The sequence below is a fragment of the Heloderma suspectum genome, chromosome 1 (genome assembly GCF_057233095.1).
Source record: "Heloderma suspectum isolate Gila_16-S chromosome 1, 16-S_ref, whole genome shotgun sequence".
Classification (NCBI taxonomy): Eukaryota; Metazoa; Chordata; class Lepidosauria; order Squamata; family Helodermatidae; genus Heloderma; species Heloderma suspectum.
Window position 1 is genome coordinate 398,257,897 of NC_139458.1, and position 22,880 is coordinate 398,280,776.

At 42.1% G+C, this 22,880-nt stretch overlaps 1 protein-coding gene across 3 annotated transcripts in view; it reads left to right on the forward strand.

The window, feature by feature from the left end:
- The window catches only part of GPATCH2 (G-patch domain containing 2), a 145,665-nt gene extending 141,145 nt beyond the window's left edge, over positions 1-4,520 (forward strand). For 2 of the 3 annotated variants that reach the window (XM_084828785.1, XM_084828786.1), the window contains one exon: positions 3,089-4,520. In XM_084828785.1, coding sequence (XP_084684911.1) covers positions 3,089-3,258 — 170 coding nt within the window. In that variant the 3' untranslated portion in view covers positions 3,259-4,520. The remainder of the gene's footprint in view (positions 1-3,088) is intronic. The other variant, XM_084828787.1, reaches the window with a different exon arrangement.
- Positions 4,521-22,880: the final 18,360 nt, after the last annotated feature.

The window sequence follows — 22,880 nt, forward strand, 5'->3', positions numbered from 1 at the left end:
AATACCTACAATTTGCTAAATCACTTCAGAAAGTCGTTGTCAAATTGAGTCTTCAAAGTTTTCCACAATCCATAAATATTGATCGCATTTTATAGCCTGATACAGACATAAAGCTACCAAAACATGGTGATTAGTGTCACATGTTGGACTCATGTTCTTCTCCACTTCCTCTCTCTCAGTAATTTTTCTTTTTTAAATTCGGGGACAACTACAGTTAGCAATATGCACTGATGTTTTTGCTAAGTATAGTGCCTGAACTTTAGTTTGCAAAGCTGCTTCAGACAATGTTTTCAAACTGATTTGGTGCCAATGATGATTAGCATGAAGGTCAGCGCAAACATAGCGCTAACCACAGTTATCTCCAAAACTGAAAGAAGGAGAATGCCCACAAGAGAAGACCACATAATATTATGAGGCCCTTTTGATCAAACTATGATTTGGTGATGAGGCCACATTACATCTGCACTGGACCATTTGTGCTAAGAATAGTTAGGGAGAGGAGGACCAAATTAACAAATCTAAATTTAGGAAAGGAATTAAAAATAAAATTGCTGATATCTTAATGGCCTTATACAAATATGTTGTGTGACACTTGGAATACTGGACAGTATCCGGTTTGACACTAGCACTAACATAAATTACATTAAGCTAGCAGAAGCATCATCTTGTGCAACACCAATAGTGTTTGCTAGTGTGATGGGTTTCGCCAGAAAGCCCATTGCACCAGCAAATACTATTGGCATTGCACTAAAGATCACTGATGCTAGAGCAACATAATTTACATTGGCAGTAGTGTCAAATTGGATACTTCCTAGTATGTGCAGCTCTGGTCACCACACTTCTAAAAGGATGTTGTAGAGCTGAAAAGGGTGCAGAAAAGAGCAACCAAAATGATAAAGGGTTTAGACCAAGGCCCCAATGAAGAAAGGCTACAGTGTTTGGGCTCTTAGGTTAGAAAAAAGGAGGGTAAGCAGGGACATAACAGAGGTGTATATGCATGCTGTGGAGAAAGTGAATAGGGGGAAGTTTTTCTCCATCTCTCATAGTACTAGAACCAATCATCCAATGAAGCTTAATTCAAGGGGAGATTCAGGACAGAGAAAAGGAAGTTCTTCATACAGTGCATAGTTAAACTATGGAATTCACTACCACAAGATGTAGTGATGGTCACCAACTTGGACAGCTTTAAAGGGGGATTAGACAAAGGCTTTCAATAGCTCCTAGTCATGAAGGCTATATATTACCTCCAGTGTATGCTAGTTGGTGGAGAACATGAACATGAACAGCAGAATACTGTTACACTCATGTCCTGCTTGTAGACTTCCCAAGAAGCAGGCCACTGTGGGAACATAATACTGGATTAGATAGGCCTGTGATCTGATCCAGCAGAGCTCTTCCATCCTCTTTTAATAGTGTATGCAACAGTACTAGATTGTATTCCAGTGAAAAGTGTTTTTAACTGTAGAGATGGTTCAAGTTTGTAAACACAGAAAAACATGGGTCTGACTTGGTATATTTTCTCAAGTCAGGCCATTGATCCATCTAGCTCAACATTGTCTACACTGGGTGGCAGCAGGCCTCTGAGGTTTCAGACAGCCCTTCCCAGATGCCGGGAATTGAATCTGGGACCTTTTGCTCTACCATTGGGCTATGGCTCTTTCCCTGTGCTCAGCCGTGGATATAGTTCTCTGTATTCTCAGTTCCGCATCTTTAAAACAAGAACAAAACAAAAATTATGAGAACAAATACGTTTTTGTAAAAGTCTTCGTACATATAAACATGAAGTATATTCTTGGTCTTGGTTTTGTCTTCAGGAGTGTCGTTATCATTAAAAACGTTAACTTGTTTACTTTCTATAGCTTTTTGTATGGTACCATACACTTCTATAATTCTAGCATATTCCAGTTTGACTTCAAAACACTCCTGTAAGGAAAGTTGTGTTGTAAGGGCGACTGGCATTTGTTTGAAGTGGGCTTTCATAGCTCAAGTTATGTTTAAATTGAGGACTAATTCACATCAAAATCCAGCACTCGATCAACTGGCTTGCACTATGGTAAGAACAACAATATGTAGTCTTGCCATACAATTAACAAAGTTGCTTCTTGGCTTGTATATTTATAGGAGCTGAGTGGGACAAAATGCATGGGTTTCAAACTGATCATTATACCCTATGTTGAGGAGGAAAAATCATTATATTGTATATTAAAGTACTTAAGCATTAGTTAAAAACAAAACCCTTCCAATTACCTGTCAGTCACAGAAAATTGCATACTTTGTTTTGAGGGGCTGGCATCAAAAATAGATAAACCATTTTATAAAGTTGCAGATCTTGAAGTACAGGTTGTATATTCCTAATACAATGATGGTTTCTGTTAACAGAGCAATAATAAGACTATGACTTTTCCAGACCCTTATTTTAACTTTATGTATTAATTTTTACATTTGTATCCCACTTCCAGTGAGTAGAAAATGTACAGTAACCTACAGTAGGTAGCTTCCTCACGTATTTCATTCAAACTCAAACACATTTTGCTCCCTGAGACAAAGGACAAGATCTCTCTCTCTCACTCACTCTCACATACACACACACACACACACACACACTCCACATACATAAGCCAATGAGACTGCCTGTTGAATCTTATTTCAGCAGTGGTGCCAGGACAGGGTCCTGTACCTGAGGGTATCAGTCTGTGCCCATAGTATTTATTATTATATAGATTGATATGATTTGTGTGGTCAGGGTATGGTTTGAGGGATCAGATCAATACTTCCACATAGATTAATGCAATTGGATTCCTCTGTTTTCATTTGTATGTGTCTTGCACCCAATTTAACACATTTCCAGCGCACTGTAATGTGCATCTTGTTAAGCATTTATATAATTATTTTCCTTTGAAATAAGGGGGATAGTAGCCTATGACATTCTCAAGTCAGCATGCAACTTTGAAGTCAACAAAGACATCCTGTTCTAGCAACCTATTAGATAAATTAGGAGAATAAGGAGGTTTAAGGATTTAAGGGAGATTATCTTGCTCTTCTCCATATGGCTGTACTGATTAATGCTACATGTTTTTTTTAATCTCAGGGTTTGTAGGTGAAAACGCTCAACCAATCTCAGATAGCAACATTGGCAATCGGATGCTCCAAAGTATGGGTTGGACACCTGGCACAGGCCTTGGACCAGACGGCAAAGGGATAGCTGAACCAATCCGAGCAATCCAGAGGCCAAAGGGACTTGGACTTGGATTTAGCTGACCAAAAGGCACTCCAGCTGCTCTTCAGACATCGAGTCAACCAACCTTAATTTCGAAATAACTGAAATCATTCTACTCAGCAGTTGTTACAACATCCAGTGATTCTTACTGTAACTTTTGAATACTGAAGCTTCAGTGTTTTCTACTAAAGCTGCAAGGGGCCAGCCATTAGGGCAGTCCTGATGTTTGAATCCCTAACTCTGTAATGGTGCTAACATTTTAAATTGTACTTTTTTATTTTCTGTGGTCTTAACCATTTATATTGTCGAGAATTCCAAGAATTCACTCCCCACCTCCACCCCTGTTAAAGGCCTGCCGGCACCCAAGTTATATTTTTCCAGCTTTTTCGTACCAAGGGCCATATTTACTTGTCTTAATTCTCATGGAGGATTCGCCTTTGGAAAGCTGCTGTGTTACTACCTAAGACAATGACAGTGCAGTTTGGCAAGCCCTCTGCGGCATGTTTCCCATCCATTCCGGAAGTTCTTGGTGCATTGTGCACCAAAACAGCATGGATACAGAGCTGCTTCAACGATGGGATGTACTGTGGGGCAAGTAGGAGTAACAGAGTTCAACTTCTTAAAAAATTGTAGCTCTTTCTCTGTGGCAGCCAGCATCTTGCCATCTAAACCTACACAGCCTTAATAAGACAGGGCACCTCAGGTGTTTGCTTCACTTTAGCCCAGAGTTTAATTTGATATTTCTTCTGGTATTCAATATCTGTAGGTGAAGTAATATAAATCTTCCCTTGCTTCCCAGCATGCAGTTTTGCATGAGACATGCATGGCAAATGGCAACTTTGTCTTCTAACAGTTGCAGCGTATTACTCCATCCTCTCCTCTCACCTAAATACATGCCCTCCAAGTACACTTTTAATTGGTTATTGTGTCTTAGTTGGTATTCTTTTCAAAGCAAAGATTTTAAACCAATTGTACTGCCGTCTTTTACCCAATCACTGTGAATGTGTATTCTGAGCAGATTTAAAATGGGACAATATCACTAACCCCTCTCAGTTGTAGTTAAAATTTGAGAAATATTTCTTAATTGACAAATGGTGGCTGCTATGGCCAGGGGTGGGGGGTGGGGTCATCTGCTTCCAAGGCACATATTCTTAAAAGAAGGCAAACAACGGTGAAATAGTAAAGCAGGTATTGCTTTGATAATAGCAACAACCATAATTTCACACTTAATATTTTGGCTTGGCTTTATGTTAACATGTCAAATTCATTAAAGAGGCCTTCTAGCAAATGGCTACAGTTTGTTTCAATTAGAATGTGAGCTTGGCTTAATCATACCTGTGTCTCTGGACAGTTTACAAGACAAAGCTTAAAACCAAAAAAAACCCAGTAACATAGTAAAACATAATATAAAACCATAAGTTTAAAACAGAATAAAACCAAAGTAGTAACCAAGATAAAGGCCAGCAGCAGTCCGAAGATCCAAAAATGCACTAACACAACTTTTTAAACTGAAAGTCTAAAAAGTCTGGAAAAATAAAGGGTCTTTACCTGGTGCTTTACCTAGCCCACAACCTAGGTGCCAGACGAGCCTCTCTGGGGAGGTTATTCCACAACTGGGGTGCCACCACAGAAAAGGCCCTTTCTTTAGTAGCCACTTCTCTCACCTCATTTGGTTGGGGCACCCAGAGAAGGGCCTCTGAAGATTATCTTATATGTGGGCAGATATATATGGAAGGAGATGATCCTTCGGGTAACCTGGCCCCAAGCTGTTTAGGGCTTTATAAGTTCGTACCAGCACTTTGAATTTGGCCCCAAAATGGACTCTCAGCCAGTGCAGATCATAAAACACTGGCATAGTATGATCACACTGGCCAGTCCCCACTAACAATCTCACTGCCCTGTTTTGAACCAGCTGAACTTTCCGGACCGTTTTCAAAGGCAGCGCCATGTATAACACACTGCAGTAATCCAAATGAGAGGTTACCAGAGTACAGATAACTGTAGCTAGGCTATCCCTGTCCAGATAGGACCATAGTTGGTATATCTGCCTAAGCTGATAAAAAGTGCTCCATGCCACCGAGGTCAGCAGTGCCTCCAATGACAATGCTAGATCCAACAGCACCACCAAACTACAAACCTGGTCCTTTAGGAGGAGTGCAACCTCCTCCAGAACAGGTTGATTATCACTCATCCAGGTAGAACCACCCACTAACAATACGTCCATTTTAGCTGGATTGAATCTCAGTTTATTGTCTGTTATCCAGTCCATTACCGCACCCAGACATTGATTCAGAACACTCACTGCCTCAGCTGGATTTGATGAAATGGAGAAACAGAGCTAAGTGTCATCTGCATATTGGTGACACCTCAGTCCATATCTCTGGATAACCTTCCCCAGCAGTTCAATGTAGATGTTGAACAACATAGGGAATAAAATAGAGTCCCATGGCGCAACTGCAATAATCCCACCTTCTGAAATCGGCCATAGAAGCAAGAGCAGAGTCGTTGATGGTATTGAAAGCCACTGAGAGGTCCGAGAGAACCAACAGGATCCCGCCCTCCTTGTCCCTCAGCAAAGGTCATCCCACAGGGCGACCAAGGCAGTTTGTTTCAAAACCAGGCCTGAAGCCTAACTGAAACTGATCTAGATAATCAGTTTCATTCAAAAGTGCCTATTTTTGGCAGGCAACCACCTTCTCAAGCACCTTGAGCCTGTTGTTCACATCTTTCAGGTCCATGTTAGGTTATTTCAGGAGTGGCCTAATAATTGACTCCTTTAAAGCAGCTGGCACCACTGCCTCTCTCAAGGAGGAGTTGACAACCTCCTGAACCCAGCCAGACATCCCCGCCCTATAGATGTAATATGCCATGAAGGTCAAGGATCAAGCACACAAGTAATCAACGGAACTTGACCAAATGCATTGTCTGCATCCTCAGACCTCAACAACCAAAACTCATCCAATAGAACTAGACCACTCGGTTCTCTGGATACCTCTACAGATGGAACTGCATTAACTGTGGTGTCCAAATCATAATGAATGTGAGCAACTTTATCTTCAAAGCATCATGGAATCCCATCACAGCATGCTATTGAGGGTTCCACCATCTCTTTCCCTGGCCTAGATTGCAGAAGGCCATGAACTACTCTGAAAAGCCCTACTTGACTACACTGAGAAGACGCAATGCTGGTGGGAAAGAACTCCTTTGTCAACATCACTACCACAGAGTAGGCTCAAGAATGAGCTCTAACCTGCATTCAGTCAGATTTGGCAGGAGTCTTCCTCCGTTTGTGCTGTTGCTGTCTTCCCTCTTGCTTCATTACCTTCAGCTCAGGTATATACCAAGGAGATACCCAGGCTCTTCTCAGAGGGAGAGAGTGCTTGGGTGTGATTGTATCAACTGCCCCAGCCAGCTCTGCTTTCCACAGAGGTTTTCCACAGCAGCAGGAAAGTCCCCCAGAGCCCTCTGGAATCCATCACAATCCATTAGCTTCCAAGGGCGAAGCGTTTTAATAGGTCCTCCACCCTTGCAGAGGGGAAAGGCTAGTGAGAGTCATCATCAGTTTATTTGTATGCCATTTTTCCACAAACGTGTGCCCAAAGCAGCTCTCAACAAATAAACAGTAAACATAATTTACAAGATTATCAAACAGCAATAAAACTAATCTTTAAAAATACAATAGAAGCAATTAAAATAATCATAATATTACATAGAAATATCAGTACATACAATATCCAATAAAACAGTACAGATAAACTAAACTAATCCTGAGCACTAAACAGGAGAGAGAATGAAGCACAAAGCAAAAATATTAAACTATATAAATAAATCTCCATTCCACATGAGGGTTCTCCATGCCTACAAGCACAGGCTGGCAGCCACACCTCTCAGTTGTGGCAGCCTTCCTCCAAACTCTCACCTGTGTCTCCTTTCATAGTTCCTTCCCCATCTCTCACCTTGGGAGGTAAAGACTGCCAGTCCTCCTTCAAGCTCCATATATCCCAAAGTTTTGACATTACTCAGCCTCTCTTCACCAAACACTCCTTCCAGCACTGGTCTTCAGGCAGCAGGCCCCACGGTGGAGTGAGGCAGGTGGAAATACCAAGCCTCTTGATGTTAGTCCCTCTCCACCAAACACCCCAAATACTAGATCTATTGAGTCTAAATCTCAATAGGAAGTGATCTTACCATGACAAGGTGATAGATGGCAATCTGAAAGTGGAGGAATTAACATCTTCCTCTCCAGTTGAGAAAATCAGATCAAGCATGTGTTGTCCTACATGCTTCAGGCCAACAACGTGTTGGGATAGCCCCATGGTTGTCATGGTGGCTATGAAGTCCTGAGCCACCCTGGATCTGATGGCCTCAGCATGGAAGTTAAAATCCCCTAGAACCATCGTCTTAGGGGTCATCAATACCCCTAGTCTGAGACCACCTCAATACCTAGTCAAGTCTGAGACCACCTCCACCAGCTCAGGCAGGGAGACTGATGGGTAGTACACCAGCAGAATCTCTCATACATCCTGGGTACCCAACACAAGACAAAAACACTCAAGATTGGCACATGAAGGGACAGGAAACCTAGAGAGTAAGATAGAATTCTTTAGACCACAGCACCCCCTCTCCCCCATCCTCACGTCTGTGTTGGTGGTGCAGTGAATCCCCAGGAGGCCACAGCTGGGAGAGTCTAACTCCTCCCAGCTCCCCCACCCAGGCCTCAGTAATGCACACCAGGTTGGCCCTCTCAACCACAATTAAATAATGGATGAGGGAGATCTTGTTCTGGTCCAACCTGGCATGCAGCAGCAGCAGCAGCAGACTTGATGGCAAGCTGATAAGGCAACAAAAACACACGCAGTGGAAGGGACCTTACAGAACTGCACTTAATACATAAAAGAAATACATTCATAGTGGTTTATATTCTGCTGCTGCTGGTTGTGGGGGTGCATTGGGCTGGGCAGATACAACGTTTCTGCCGCTGTCCCCACCGATGCCACAGGCTAAAAGCCAAGCGCCCTTTGGGTTGTGCCTTTGCCAAGGTACAGCTCTACATACCGGGAGGGGAGAGGAGGGAAGACACACAGCTTCAGCTGGTTGGCCCAGACGGAAAGCAGCCCTGCCTCTCAGCAACAGGCTCCACCCCAAACAGCCTCTGCCAAGACACAGCCCTAAATACCTGGAGGGATGCGGGGAGAGCCAGACAGCTTCAGCGAAGGCCCATAATAGCTGTAGTACAAATCTATATGCACAAGGCTTTTCTCTGCCTGCTGTGCTAACCTCCTGCTTGCTCTGTCAGCTGGAGTCTATGAAGTCATCCAGCAGGTAAGCCACACCCCCATTCCCCTCTGATTGGAAGCCACAGTGGAAGGAAAGGGAGGTTATAGGGCCAAACAACATTTGTTCAATGTTTCTCTCCTCTTCTGTAAGCGCATGCAGCCACAATTCAGATTGTGACTGTGGCACTCCAGAAAAGTAAGATTTAAGCTCCCTGCCCCATTTTTTAAATGAAATTCCACCCCCACCACGGCAGGGGGGGGTTAAAAAAATAAACGTCTGAAGGCTTTTCTCATTTTTACCCCACCCCCCAGGGAGGGGGGTGATTTCATGAAAAACCTGGGTAGGGGAAAAGCTTAAATCCTCCTCTCCCAGAGCACCAGGGCCCAAATCTAGATCAGGGCTGCACGCACTTACAGGAGAGTAGAGAAAGCTAGTACACATCGTTCCATTGCGTGTGCTTTAATGAATGTTTAGATTGACCCTCATTCTTGGCATGCCAGCTAGAGGAGAGCAGAGTGAGTTACTGTCAGGAATGGGGAATTAGACTGCAAGCAGAAATACCAGTGGGGGGGGGGGGGCAGATGGGGCAGACTATGTGTGTGTGAAGGTGATGATTCAACTGGCTTGTTTGGGTGGGGGTAGGTTTGGCTTTTCCTTTGTGGGGCTCACATGGATGCAGTGCTGGCACTTTCTGTAATTAGCAGGGACGATTATGTCGTCTACCACCACCTTCAGAGGGAGTCCCTGTTCCCTCTGAGCTTAGCTGCAATCCTCACAGTAGGAGGGGGGTGAATTCTCCTTGTAACTATACATTGCTCCATGTTGGAATTCAAAGTTGGGGGTGGGGGCTTGGTCTTGAATGGGCAGTTAAGCTTTACTAAAGACCTGCTCCTAGTGGAGATGAAAACTGCTAGAAGTGGTTTGTTGATATAGATCTGAATTTTAGGATTCTCCTTTGGAGTGTGGCAATGAGCACCTGCGCTTCAGAATTTACCACTACACCACTGGTAATAGGTAAACTGCATTATAAAACAGAGTGATCCTGCAATAGAAAATGCCCCTCCACTGTGCTACAAATTTCAGTTTCCCTCCCCATGCCTTTTTGCAGCGTCAGTTGTATACTTCCCTTTGCAGTATGGTTTTATGTAAGTAGACCTAGTGTTCATAAGTTGCCATGTAACTGAGGGAAGAGCTGAGGTTTAGCGATTTAGGGCGCAATCCTGTCGAGATAGGCAGCCACCTCCAAACTTGGAGGCGACCGCCTATCCAAAGCAGGGCAGGAGAAGCACAGAGGGGTCATTCCCTTTGTGCTTCTCTTGCCCTGCTTTTTCAGCTAGACAGCCAATAGCAGCTGTGTAGCCGCGGGAGCACAGAGCAGGGGGAGAGTAGCTGCTGTACGACACATTGGATGTGCCATACAGGCAGCTACTCTCTCCCCGCCCTGGAATGCCCCCAGCCATGCCCCTTTCCAGCCACTCCATGCTCCTTTTGTGACCATGGAGGATGGGGCTGTTCCACGCTGCCTCTGAGGCAGCACAGAAGTGGGGGGAGGTCGATTCCTGGAAAACGGCATATCCTATGGCCGTCTAGCTGCTGTCTAGCAGCCATAGGATTGCTCCCATAGTAATCTGAGCTGGGTTGTACTTCAGATTTTAAAATAATTTATTACAAGACAAGACCTACCTTAAGTCAAAGCTGTTATGCCCCATGTTAAAATACCAATGTGAGTATTTTAGTCGTCAAGATGTGCTACTGGATAGAAGAGTTAAGCAGATAGTTTCTCTTTGATAAAATAAGTTTAGATCCTCCAGAGTCTTGGTATGCATGGGATGATGGGAAATCAGTTAGGCATATAATACCCCTGATTTATTCAAATAATACCAGAGCATTGTACACACAGAGACAATTTTAGTAAAAGTGTATTCAATATATAAATCAACATGAAATATTTTTGCATTTCACATTGAATCTCCTTTTCGTGATTAAAATGAAAAACTGTACCCATCTTGAAATATGTTCTGATGTAGAGGGACCACCCTTAATATGCTTGTCTACCATTTTGCCTTTTCAAATTCTAATTCAATATTTTTAATTGACGTAGAATTAGCCTAAAGTGACTCAACATCCATGTTGAAATTACTCCTTCAAGAGTGTGAACAAAAAAACATTAAAGAAAAGACCAAATCATTCAGGAGATTCTTTTTTCATATGGGATCCTTGCTTAGATGTATGTCTAGTTTTCAGTCTCTCTACTATTGGAAAAACAACATATTTTAGTAATATATTAATAAGCATAACTGTGCCATTACATTAACTTTGCCTGGAGCCAATATTACAAGAGGCCTGACATTTTTCCAATAATTTCTTCTTTATAACTTTTTTGGGTGGAGGTGGGAGGCTATATTCTAAGATAAATGTAACCTTATTGATTCTGTTTCTCTTCAGATGTAAGAACTTAATGGACAAGATATAAAGAAATACATCTATATCCTGAAAACTTGTACACATTTCCAAATCATAATATCCATTTTTATTTTGCTACATTTTTATGCCACCCTTCCTCCAAGGAATTCAGGTTCCCCCTTCTCCATTTTATGCTCGCACCCTGTGAGGTATGTTAGGCTGACAATGACTAGCCCAGTGAACTTCCTGGCTGAGTGGGGATTTGAACCCAGGTCCTTCCCAACTTTGGGTCCCCAGATGTTATTGAACATACCACATGGCCAGTGGTCAGGGTGTGATAGGTGTGGTCCAACAACAGCTGGAGGCCCAAAGTTGTGGAAAGCTGCTCTAACCACTACACTGTGCTCGCTCTATATAGCAGGGATCCAGAAGCTCAAGCCCAGGGGCCAAATCCAGCCCTTCAGACATCTCAGTCCAGCCCTTTGGAGTTCCCCCAAAAGGCCATGCCCCCTTCCCTTGGCCCCACATTCTTTCCCCAACCACTGATGGTTTGTCAGTTTCCCAGCTTCCGTGTCATCTTTCCCCCCATTCTAAAAGGTTGAAATGCCCCTCCTAAGACTCAGTTACCAGCGGTAAGAGCTTTAAGCTAAATTATGCTGGTATTTGGGGTGTTAGCCCTACCCCTTTTGTTCCTCCCACCACTGGAATGAGGCTTCTGTGAGCTTCACCAAAATCAAATTAACCCTTGGGCTGAAAGAGGCTCTACACCCCTACTTTACAGTTCCTACAGTGCTTCAAAGCACTCCACACAAAATATCTACATCATCCATACGGTACGCCTATGGTTCAGGTGCCATAGGCAAATGCTTTTGGGTTTCTCTACCTAACGGATCAGATCTATGTTTATAGCAGGGAGTTCACATTTCTCAGAATTTCACAATGCAACTTTCTGAACAAACGTGTATTAAAAGGGGAAAGTGTGCAGCAAAATGCATATATTTGCGAAACAAATCTAATTCTTTTGAATGTCTTGGTGAAAACTAGAAAACACACTCTCCACCCTGTTTCGGCCACTCCGCAGTCATATCTTCACCAGCAACAGCAGCTCTGCATATTGAGTGCTCCACTGGCATATTGAGCAAATTCTGCTAGCATATCTTTCACGCTAGTTAGTGGTGTATCTTGCATTCTGCCAGGGTAGTGCGGCTCCTATGAGATCCTAAAGCCCCCCAGCCAGCAGATCTTGGACATGGCATCATGCCCACTATCTTTTTCTAGTTTATGTTATTCCTTTGAGCAGCTTGGTGAAAACTACAGCAGTCCAGTTATTCACCACAGGGCAGAGATAAAGCCTTGACTGCATATGATTATGATCTCATGGCAGGTGCTCAAAACAGCCTCAGTGTTATCTCACCTCTAGGGATGCTGGAAAAATTTGAGACGGATTAAAATGAGCTTGGATTTCTAAGAATCGGATCTGTGGAATCCACTGCAAACTGACGTCAGGCTACGTAGAGTCCGTGGACTTCCAGGTCTTTTTTTTTTTTTTACTTTTCCAAAATTTCCACATATTTATTCATAAGAAAATATGCAGGTTTCTGCAGAGACTGGTAAATATATGCAGGGAAAAGTTGAATGGAACGGTGGACAATATGCTAAATGTTATGTACTAAGGTAAATTATGTAAATTGTTGCGAACCCTATTATGGAATTATTTGCGTATTTTTCCGCATAACAAAAAAAAAAATGAATCCATCTGTGAATGGACAATGAAACAAAAGGCACCAGACAATCCGCAAAACACAGATGGCGCAGATTTTACACAATCCATACATCCCTACTCACCTCTGCTGCCATAATGGGCAGTACTACATGATTATTTCACATGGAATGGAATGTTTCCATGCCAACAGAATGGCCTATTCCTGGTGGTTGTTAGGTGCCCCAGAACGACTGATTCATGTACATTCATTCAAATGATTTTTTAAAAATGTATAGACCAGGCCTAAGAGTCTAGGATAAGTTTCTGTTTCCAGTGCTTGTTGCCTAGAGTTCCTATAATTTAAAATATTCCTGCACAGACTTCCTGAGATTTAAAAATGTTCTGGCATGATATAATGAGGCAATCAACCATTCATTTCTTTATCTACTGACTTATTCCTAGAAGATGAAATCTAACCATGGCTTTTGTTGTTATAGTAACCCTTCCAATAACATTGATTGTATTTTAAGAAATGTTGGTCTATTAGAATCACACATCACCTTCGGGGTAAGAATGGGTCTTTTTTTAAAGACAACTCTCCCCCCTCCTAGTCATTAGGTATTAAATACTCATTGATTTAACAGGTTTGCTGTAATATATATTCAACTGACAAGTGGACCATGAAGGCTCCTTCTGGTGGTCTCCTACTAAGCACAGACTCATTACTTTACACACCTGACATTTTAAGTAGATCCAGATTTCTCTCCAGCGAGTCAGTCCCATTAACTGTCAGTGTGATGATCTACTATTGCCACTTTTGGTTTTATCTGTACATTAGAGTTGTCTCCTGTCTTTGAATTGTCAGACAGCATAAATCATTCCCCTGATTCAGACATCGCTGCATTTGCAATGGAACAATGAGACCTGATTTCACGTCAACTTTTAGGGGGACAAAAATGTTTGTGTTTTGTTGCAGTGGTATGTTTTTCTGCACATCCTGGTTGTATGCACATCTACTGCTTTCTCACACAAGAAAATGCCACTCTGATCCCGCGCAGCATATTGAATCAACAAGTGAAATACTTCTAAAATGTTTAATATTTAATGTTATGTAGCAGCAGCAGCAGCTTACTAAAAGGCTAATCATGAGCCACATTAAGATATAGTATTTACTACAGCAACATAATGCTTGTGGCAGCACAAGTATTTCATATTTGAGCTAATTCTTATGAGTGCTATGATTGCCTTAAAGTAGCAACACAAGACTGATATGTGATCATCATACAGGATTTCCCTCCCTAATGGTATCATATTCATTCTGGATTATTAATGCTGGGAGTTAACTTCCTATCATTAGGGCACAATCCTACGGCCACTAGACAGCTGCTAGTTGGCCATAGGATTTTTTGCTTTCTGGGAACCGAACTTGGAGCCAGCTCACTGAGGTCGTTTCCCAGAAAATCTCCCTGCTCCCTCCCCTGCCGCCACATAGGCGGCATAGTCCGTCCTCAGCCATGCACTTGGAAGAGCAGCACAGAGCAGGGAAAAAGGGGGCCTTTCTGAGGTCGGGAGGGGACAGCGGAAGCACCACTACGACTCTTCCTATGAGCTGTCTGGCCTCCTCCCCCACCCCCAGCTTTGAGGTGCACAGCTAGACAGCCAAAATCAGCCATCCAGCTGCAAATGCAGGCCGGCCAGAGCATGGAGGAGAAGATCCTCCACCCGCCCTGCATTGGATAGTCAGTCACTTCTGAGTTCGGAGGCAGCCAACTATCCCCATAGGATTGAGCCCTTGATCATGTAACGACCAAATTTGTACTCTAATCCTACAGATAAGCATAGCTGCAGTGGTGCCATGTGGCTTACACTAACAAAACTAAAATGATTTTCAGTACTTTATAAGTGTGACAAGTATTGGGCTATGGCAGATGGAACACTGGACTTACCATGGTTAGCTATGGATTGCTCAAACATGCTCAATTGCTTATCCATGGCACTAGGCATTAGAATCCTATGTCCCTGGAATATATTGAATGGTGTTCGTCTGCCAGATTCCCTTCTTCTGCAGTCACCTACCCACCTGCCAAATCTGATATGGGCGTTGGTAGACCTTCTGGAGATTTGGGGAGGAGAAAAAGTCCCATTGCTCAAGCGCAGGTCTGTTCACATGACATTGGATGCAACCCCCTGCCCTCTGCCCACTTCCCTTGAGAAGGTGAAATCCCCACAGCAAGTCTAACCACAGTTAACAATTAGCAACAATATTAAGCACTTTAAGTTTCCAGAATTTAAATCAACCAGAATTTGAAACCACAAGCAAGATCCTGGTTTTACTCCCAGTGTAGTAAGACTTTCCAATTGAACTGGCTTTTGCTGGTCAGGGCTAAGCTTTCAAAAGCCCAACATTCTAGGTAACGTTTCATTTGTGTACAAGATTTATATCTCAACCTTCCTCCAATGAGCTCAGGGCAGTATCTTAACTGCCTCCCCACCATCCTATCTTCAAAACAACCCTGTGAGGTAGCCTCTAGCTTGAAGGATGTGATACCTACGAAGGGATAATTTGGGTAAAGATGTAAAATGTATGTTGGTTCTTACAATGACCAGTACTTTTTCCTTTAAAGGTGTATGATCAAAAATTTACACCACATTTTCACACGACTGAGAGATTATAATTCTTGACTCCATCTTCATTTCCCCCATTTTTCTCCACATTATTTCAAGCTAAATTTCCATATATCTTTGGATTAGTGGTTCCCTTCCAATTTACCAAGAAATTTAATTCATCAAGCCAGAATACTGAAGTTCCAATTGATCCTCTTTGAGGATACCTCATACATTTCCCATTTATCTCATTAGAAATATCAAAATATTTCCTGCTGACAAGCTTTAACATTGCCAAAATTATTAAGAACATAAAACGAGCTGTTCTAGATCAGACCAAAGTCCTATCTAGGCCAGCATCCTGTTTCCCACAGTGACCAACCAATGGCCACAAGAAGTCCACAAGCAGGACCTGCTTGTGTTCCCCATCAGCTGGTATCGAGTGGCATACTGGCTCTGATACCAGAGGTGATACACAGCCAGCATGACTAGTAGCCATTGATAGCCTTATCCTCCATAAATTTTTGTCTGATCCTCTTTTAAAGCCATTGAGGTTGATGGCTATTAAAATTAGCCCCTAAGTAATTGAAAATTTTTATACCTAGGGTTCATGCCTATGCATCTTTAGACAGAAAAAAGTCCTACAACTCCCACTCCCCAGCAGACAGAATAGTTAGGGTAAAAGTTGTCATTAAAGGCCCTTTGTCTGCCTGTTTCTTCGCCATGCTTTGGATAGTCATCTGACTGTTGTGCCTACCAATAAATATAACACATCTTCCATCATTACCTGTTCAGTGTTTGTAACTTTTTTTAACTGGGGGAAAAAATCTCCCAACAGAGGACACCAAACCTGTTCAGACAATTCTCCTGTGATTATGTTCACAGAGAGAACAGAAGCAGGCTTTGAATTTACATGCTCCTTCTTGGTCCCCCTGCTAGGATGACCATTTTAAAAAAGGCGGCATAGATTTGCATAAAATCTACATACGGTGTTTTACATGTATGGATGCAAATTTGCCATAATTGCTATAATTTTAACTGAAATACAGTACAGTGGGAAAGATTGTGAGCAGGTGACCTGTGTGCCTGTTCAGTTTGCTGTCCGGGTCCTAACTGTTGATGGGCAACTTCCAAGGCGCCTGCTCTCCCTTCTTGTAGTTTTTTTTTTAATCTTTAAACCAAAGCCAAACTGCATGGCCCTTCAAACAGAGAGCCCCTTCAAATAAAGGATTGTCATCTCTTGTCTGGCAGCCCTTCAAACAGAGCTCTGCCCGCTATAAAGGAGGATACCTTGCCACTGTATTTGCACTTCCCCACCTTTTTATGCAGGGGGAACAGTAAGCAACTGAATGGGAGATTCCATGGTTATTTGATTGCACGGTCTCCTCAGACCCATGGTGATTATACCCTCAAATTTAATCTCCCAGGGTCAGGGGAAGCCTGCATTCAGATGACCAAGGAACTCTTATTAGTTGTTTATTTCTTCCTGAGGGTAGGTAAGAGCGTAAACAAACTGTCATCTCTCCTAGCAGAGTATTTGGAGAGGAGGGGATACTATCCAAATAAGCCCTAGGGTGACTAAATGATCCATTGCCCTACTTATTTTTTAAATACTAGTGTAGTTGTAAGTACTATAAGATGTTTATTAACTTGTGTAATATAGACAATATGTATATAGATTTTATTAAATTGTGCAATATACACATAGCACTTATTTCAAATTAAGGTGGAAATTGTTGCTGAAAGACATATTTTACTGTAAATATCCTCCAACAACTGGAATCTCATAGCCTCGCATGTTAACGTGCCTTTCAAAAATTACAGAATGATTTTAAAACGTAATGACTATTATGTAATACGATGTTTTAGAAGAGGGATAGGGAAAGCTGAGGTCGATAAACTCAAACATTGTTAACCAGCCTGGATGCACTTTGTACCTATCCTTTAATAGCATCATAGTTGGGCTTTTACATTTGTGGAATGTTCCAGAATACTGAACTCATTCAAAATGAGCAAACAACTGAGGAGAATTTTAAAATGGGAGGAGGAAAACCCTCTTTATGCCTCTCCCACACCACTGTATTTCACCATTATGTTGGTTAACAACTACACTAGAAACAAGCAGCAGATTCCAAACCGACACCCCCTCCCTACTCTGTGTGAGTAATTGTCTGCATAGCAGTGACAGATGTGCAATATAGCAGCTTCTTCAGGAAAAAAAATTAACAGTTTGTCCAGCATGTCAGCTCGCTCTTTTTAGTGCTTCGGAGGTCCTGGCCCCATTATGGATGATTTAGAAATTGAGGCAAGCTAAGACCAGCTGCCTGAGTTGAAAGCCTTAGTTAGTAGGCCTCATCTGCATTCCAGTATTCACTTACATCTAGAAATTGGTAGGGCCCCTCTGGCCACAAGATGAGTGCCGGCTGACAATGCCTTGATTTGTCGAGAGAGAGAATAAATGGGTTTTTCAGAAGATGAGGAAATATCACCATTACTGGCCAATTTACAGCATTTTATCTGTTCTTCAAACATGTCACTTTTGTTATTGTCGCATGGTAATTACATAGTGAAACGGAAAGAAAACAAATTCCAGTTACATATTCAGATGGATTGCAAAATCATATAATCCTGATAAATGCCCATTTATGATACACACGGATGAAAGGTTCATTTTAATTTTGAATAGCTAGCACACAGCCATAAATACGATATAGGATTAGATCCCACTGAATCCGATTATGAAAAGCAAATAGTATTTTTCACACTTTTTTTTTCATAGCCAGAACATTTGTAAGATGGAAGGTATTTAAAACAAGCAAGGTTTGGGGTGTCTGTTTTTTTCTGGTCTCCTAAAATATTTTTCCCCAGTGGCTCTCTTAATCTCACTAAATGCGTTTTTGTGGAAACAATAGAACATTTGATGTTAAAGGCTCACAGTGCACATAGAAAGCGCCTGTGTCTCCTGCACAAGGCAGGCATTTGGAAAGCAGACAGAGCTGTTGTCGTTAGATGTCCAATAACAAAGGCAGTGATTAGATAGATAGATAGATAGATAGATAGATAGATAGATAGATAGATAGATAGATAATCACCATTATAACAGTTTTTGTGCCCAGCTTTTTGAACAGAAGACTTAAGTCGGATGCTAAAACTCTGGGAAACATGTGACAAACATAAAAGAAAATTCCAGACACTCTTAAAAGCTTCTGGTTAAGAGGTGGTTCACTAAAACCATCATACATAGCTCACCAGATTAAATACTGGGTTATCTCTTCTGTTGGTGATAAATAAGGAGCCCAGTTCAGCAGTTATGTCTCCTGCACATTCCCCCTTTAGAAGAATATGGGTTGGACATGGACCAAACATATCTCCAATGGGTAGTGACCATTGTATATGGTTAAATAATACATACTAGCATTATTATTATAGATAATATAAGATTATCTCCATTATAGATAATAATAATTTATTCAAATTATTCAAATAAGCATTTTCTTAACTACTGAACAAAACCACTTTTACAAGTAGAAGCTAGCTACCCAGGATCAAATTCCTGTTCCAACTTGGAGTTCACTGAATGATGGGTAAGTCATTGTCTCGCAAAAATTCTGTCAAAATAAAATAAAAGGCAGAATACAATTTGATACTACCGCTTACCTAAATTATGTTTCATTAGGGTTTATTGTAACATAAACATTTATTAATTTCATATCTACACGTTCCTAATAAAATGTATGTCATTTAAGTGAATAATGTTCCACTGCTGTCTGCTTTTAAAATTATTACCTGTGATTGTATATGCAAGCAAACTCCAAATGAATGAAATGCTGGGCTATTCTTGGACAGCAGAACTGATGTCCCAAAATGACATCCATTTCTAGGCTACATTGTTTGGTATGTCTGAAAAGGTAAATGCTATATCATAGCCTTCTCCAAGGTGTCCTCCAGACATGTTGAACTATCACCCCCATCATCCCCAGCCAACAGGCTACTGGCCATGCTGACTGGGGATTATGGGAGCTGTAGTCCGACACTTTTTCAAGGGCACCAAGTTGGCAAATGTTGTTATATCATTTCCTATAAATGCACGGAAGAAGAGAAACGTGTCATCCATACTGGCAGAAAAGTGTGAACATGTGGAAATTGTGAAGGTGATTCTCAGGTCTATACTCCATCTTAACTATTTTAGGTTTGGAATATACATGAACCCAAACAGTGCTACAATTTATTTATTTATTATTGCATTTATATCCCGCCCTTATTCCTCTTGCAAGGAACCCAAGGCGGCTTACATTATCCTCCTCCTCCTCTCTGTTGTATCCTCACAACAACAACCCTGTGAGGTAGGTTGGGCTGAGAGCCTGTGACTGGCCCAAAGTCACCCAGTGAGCTTCCATGGCCAAGTGGGGACTAGAACCCAGATCGCCCAGCTCCCAGTCCGTCACTCTCACCACTACACTACACTGGCTCTCATAACATCAGAGACTACTGCTATGATAATAATGTTCTTGTGGCTTTTCTTCCCAGCCTGCCATATGTGTAATAGAAACTGTGCATCTGATTTCTCAAGTTTTAATGGTAATATCGAGGTGATACTGTTGTCATAAGTCATTCTCCTCCACATATTCAGCATAGTTTTGCAGCCACTTTAGTGTATATTTCAGAAGTAGCAGTTGACATAAAAGCCCTGTGTTGAAGAAATATATTCTAGGGTATAAATCTCTGAACTGTATTACAAAACTATTATTCAGATTATTCCTCACCACTGGAAAAATGGCCACTGTAATCTGCTGACATGTGATCAGAAAAGCCACCATTTTGAGACCTGTGAGACTAGAGTCAAGATATCTGCAGAAGTATATTTAGACTACTTGAATGCACCATGGCTTCCCATATGGTTTGCTCATTTAGCACAATACTTAATTCAGCCCAGATTTATTACACACACATACAAACACACACAGCAACAGCATTTATCAGCATTCCTGCAGGGTCTGCACAGGGTCTGGGAGAGGTGCAGAGGTACACTGTATTCTGGAACTGAGATCTAATAAAGACTTTCTATTGTGATTCTTTCACGGATAAATACAATTAGGCAGTTGCTAAATGCTTACCTGCATCAAAGTCAAGTCTGATTCATTTTTTGGCTATTCTTATTTAAAGGTGTCATAAATATGACTAGGTGCCAGCAGCCTGAGCAACCAGCCTACAGCTAAATCTGCTCTGAACTGATTAAATTATATCTGCCTGAACTTCCTTGACCATGTAATCACTTAAAGATTTACAGTTTTAGGTCAGGTATTACAGGTTAGATTACAGTTATAATAAGCCTGAGGTTGGTGCAGGTGAATAATATAAATGACTCATATCATTTTTAATCTTTTATCCTAAGGTCTGTGTGGCTAATAAGGTAACCTTACTCCTCCTCCAGATTTGGACAACCAAATCAATATGTTGCCTTTATGGGGGCCTGATCCAACTATTCCTTCATAAAGAAATACTGGAAATGAAACGGTGAGTTAACCAGGATGGTTTTACTCTAAAATCCTTTTATTATTTTTCTGGGACTAACCACCACATAGTAAAGTGAAATGGATGAAGTGAATATGGATAGAAGGCAACAGTTGTGTTTCACAGAGCATTATGTGGCAACGAACACTGCTCTCCTGATATTTATTCCCACAACAGCAGGAATAAAAACATGGTGATAACTTGGAAATATATTAATGAAGAGCCTTGTGTACACAAACTTCTTCTTAAGGTGCCATCTCCTATCAGAGGTTAGCTATCATTACAGCTATTTTTGTTTTTGACACCGCTGCTCTGAATAGTTGTATAGAAGTACAGCTGAACCATTCCCTCAGATTCGTTAACTATGATGTTCTTCTTCTTCCTATTGATCTTTTTCCTTCCATTTTCCCTTCTATGCCGACACATGCTGAAAATACCGTGGACTGACTGAGTAACGCATGAGAACATACTGTACAGAGAGTGTTCACAAACATACAAATCCAAGAATGAAGTTAGTTGTCAACATGAAGGGATGTTGCATAGGGCCTCCTGCCACCTGAGCTGAGAGGAGACGCCATTGCCCTCTTTTCCCCCCACAACTACCATTCTCCTCCTCTTCCCTCCTGCCCACCACCATCCTCCTCCTCTCTTTTTCCTCTTTATCCCCACCACCACATGGATCTCCCAACGGTGGGTGGCGGCACGTGATCCGCCACCCTTCTGGACCCACCCCCTGAAGCTGGGGATTCACCCTGCATCATGGGTAGGCTGGACCTGAGTGGGGGGAGAGGGTTATTGTTGGTCCACCAAGAAAGCAGATACATACCTACAATCCATAGGCCAGGGATCATTTGCAAAGTATATAACACATCACACAGGGCCAGCACTATCATTAGGTAGAGTGAGGTGGCCTCCTTTGGTGGCAAATGCTGAGGGGTGTGGTGTGGTGGTAAGGAAGGTGTTGGAAGACAGATGTAGTGAAAGGTGCTGTCCCGTCACCAGTGTTGAAATAAGGTCCAAGTGCCAATCCAGTCAGCTTCTGTAGATGGAATGTGGAAGGCACCATCTTATTTTTTTGCTTCAGGCAACAAAATGTCTTGGGGCAGTAGGCCCCACACAACAGAGAGGGAGCAGAAAAGTTGTGATCATTTGTGACTAAGGCTGAGACAGGCACCGATTGAAATACAAAGTCACACTTTTATTTGCTTCTCCAGCACAATAATTGAGTATGTTGTTTCTGAGGGTGATAAACAAGTCCTGCCAACCTGATCCACAATTGCTTCTATATTAGGCCAGCAGTGCTGGTTTATTTGATCAAAATGGCTGTACATTCTGTGATTTAACACAGAGTTGGCTGCACTAGTTTGTCACATCTGAACCCGTTCTTAGTGCTAATATAGGTACAGTTCCTTCATTGCTTTCTTGAACTTGAAGTGAAGTTGGACAAGGATTGCAGTATGTGGCACAAAGCAACAAAGAACAGAGACCCTTATTTGTTGAGATGGAAGAACCAAGCCTGACACGGAAGTTCACATAAAGGACAGAGTTTATTGGATTATTACCTGCTCCAGTGTATCAGGCAGAATATTTGGCTTGGTTTCCTACAAGATCTTCCTTTGGCTGTGGATCACAGGCTGAGGGCTCAGATACAGAACCTGTTATAGGCTCAGATCCCAACCAGCAATGTTTGTTTATTTGACATATTTATATTCTGCTAAATCTGCCACATTCTAAGCCGCTTGGATGTGCAAAACCAGTTTTAAAAAACCCACACAAACAAACAAAAACACACATCATGATATACACGTAGACCCTTGACAAGGGTGCAGATCCTTTTCCCAAATGCAAAAGAGACAGGGACAAAAAAAACAAAAATACCAGCATATTTTAATTTAAAGCCCTTCCTGCCAGTAACTAAGCTTTAGGAGAGGCATTTCAACCTTTTGGAATGAGGAAAAACTGCACAAAAGCTGAGAAAGCACCAAACTATTGGTAGCTGGGAGAAAGGGGGTTGGGGCCAGGGGAAGGGAGCCATCTAGGGAACTGGGGAAGTCTGGATTGGGAACTCTGGAAGGCTGGATTTGGCCCCCAAGCCTGAGGTTGTGCACTCCTGCCCTATGGGATGTGTTGCAGTAGTATGAGAAGCTCTGGCTCCTAGAGCACCCC